At 39.7% G+C, this 1,529-nt stretch overlaps 2 protein-coding genes across 3 annotated transcripts in view; one reads left to right on the top strand and one right to left on the bottom strand.

The window, feature by feature from the left end:
• The window catches only part of LOC104798605 (30-kDa cleavage and polyadenylation specificity factor 30), a 4,934-nt gene extending 4,763 nt beyond the window's left edge, over positions 1–171 (bottom strand). The window contains exon 1 of the mRNA XM_010520773.2: positions 1–171. Within this exon, the coding sequence (XP_010519075.1) occupies positions 1–131 (131 nt within the window). The 5' untranslated portion in view covers positions 132–171.
• A 530-nt stretch (positions 172–701) lies between these two features.
• Positions 702–1,529, top strand: part of LOC104798604 (serine/threonine-protein phosphatase 6 regulatory subunit 3) — an 8,004-nt gene continuing 7,176 nt past the window's right edge. For both annotated transcript variants that reach the window (XM_010520772.2, XM_010520771.2), the window contains exon 1: positions 702–1,015. In XM_010520772.2, coding sequence (XP_010519074.1) covers positions 977–1,015 — 39 coding nt within the window. In that variant the 5' untranslated portion in view covers positions 702–976. The remainder of the gene's footprint in view (positions 1,016–1,529) is intronic.

Below are 1,529 nucleotides of genomic sequence, written 5' to 3'. Positions count from 1 at the left end.
GGAGCCACACTAGCCGCGGCGGCGGCGGAGGGATTATCAGGCGGGACAATCGAAACCATGGCCGTGGCTTGAGCCGGCCCGGCATCGAGACCGCCTTCGAAATCGAAGCTCAAGCCATCAGCTTCCTCCATCGCCACGTACCAGCGAGTTTTTTTATTTTCTAGGGTTTTTCTGAGAAGGGAAAAAATAGAATAACCAGAAAATGTTTCGGACAGCGATATTAAAGACGCGGTTGGCAAATTCGGTCCGGTTTAATTGTAGTCAAATCACGTATATCCGGTTCGGTTCAATAGATATCCGGTTTAGTTCTCGAATTCGGTTCGGTTAACGAACCTTCAAGCACATAATACAATGTAGGATACCCAAAAATATGTGATATTATGATAAATTTGCATCCAATAAGATTATAACTCATTAATTATTCAATTCAATTATGAATATTAGAATTTGAAAATTTTAAGTAATTCAGTAACTTTAGTCGAAGGGTCTCAACAATACAATACAATAAATGATATATTTTGCAAGTGCAATTCAAAACCTGCATTTAAATATATCCTATAATTATCTTAAACGCAATAAAAATATTTTCTGTTTACAAAAAAAATTGACCAATATATATATATATATATATGTTCGATTTTCCATTTTAAAACCTACCTAATTATTTGCCCAAAAAAACAATACAAATTACAAAAAAGCATTTCTAATTTTTTTTTCCTTGCATATTTTTTTTGCTCTATCTCTAAGCACTCATCCCGATTGGAGGTGTTCTTCGTTGCTCTTTTCATCGTCTCTTCGATCTCAGATCGAATTTCTGCGACATTTCTCCGTGAACACAATCATGAGTTCTTAGGGTTTGGCTACGTTGTCTCCTCTCGAATCTTCGCTTCTCAGGTCGAATTTTTCAGTCCCTGTTAGGGTTTCGAAGATCCGAATCTCTTGAGGGGGTATTTCGGCGTTTTGAGCTCGCGGCAAGATGTTCTGGCGGATGGCGGGATTGTCCACGGCGTCTCCGGTGAGTTATCTCGTTGCTGTTCTTTTTGTTTCACGATCTTATTGCGTGCGTTGTAGATATCTACGAGAGATTGCACTCCACGGAGATGTATTATCTTCTCTCTGTTTTTTCCATCCTGGGCAGATTTCGTTCCTTCGAACCTTGCGTTTTGAGCTTATCCGGATTAGTGGGTTTGCCTCTGATTCCGGGATTTTGCATTTTCCGTCTGTTTCTTGGACGAATTGAGGGTTGTGAAATGATTATGGTTTCCAGATTAGAAGAAGCTCCAGTTTATTTACTTTCTTAGTGATGTAGAGTCTTGCCTACGGGATTTGTATTGATATCTGAGCTCTCTGGCTCTCTTTAGAGGCCCATTATGTGGCGGAACCTTTGTGTAAGGAGTTGAGTGAACAGAACGTTACCTTAAGACAGACCTTCCCCTACATTTTTATAGCATTCTCTAGTGAAAATTAGGTAATTTTGTGGGGTATGGAGAGGAAGTGCAAAAACCCACCAATTCAAATCACATTCCTGC

This window comes from Tarenaya hassleriana, unplaced genomic scaffold (genome assembly GCF_000463585.1).
Source record: "Tarenaya hassleriana unplaced genomic scaffold, ASM46358v1 Cleome54, whole genome shotgun sequence".
Taxonomy (NCBI): domain Eukaryota; kingdom Viridiplantae; phylum Streptophyta; class Magnoliopsida; order Brassicales; family Cleomaceae; genus Tarenaya; species Tarenaya hassleriana.
Note: the sequence above shows the minus strand (reverse complement) of the source record. Positions and strands in the feature narration are given on the sequence as shown.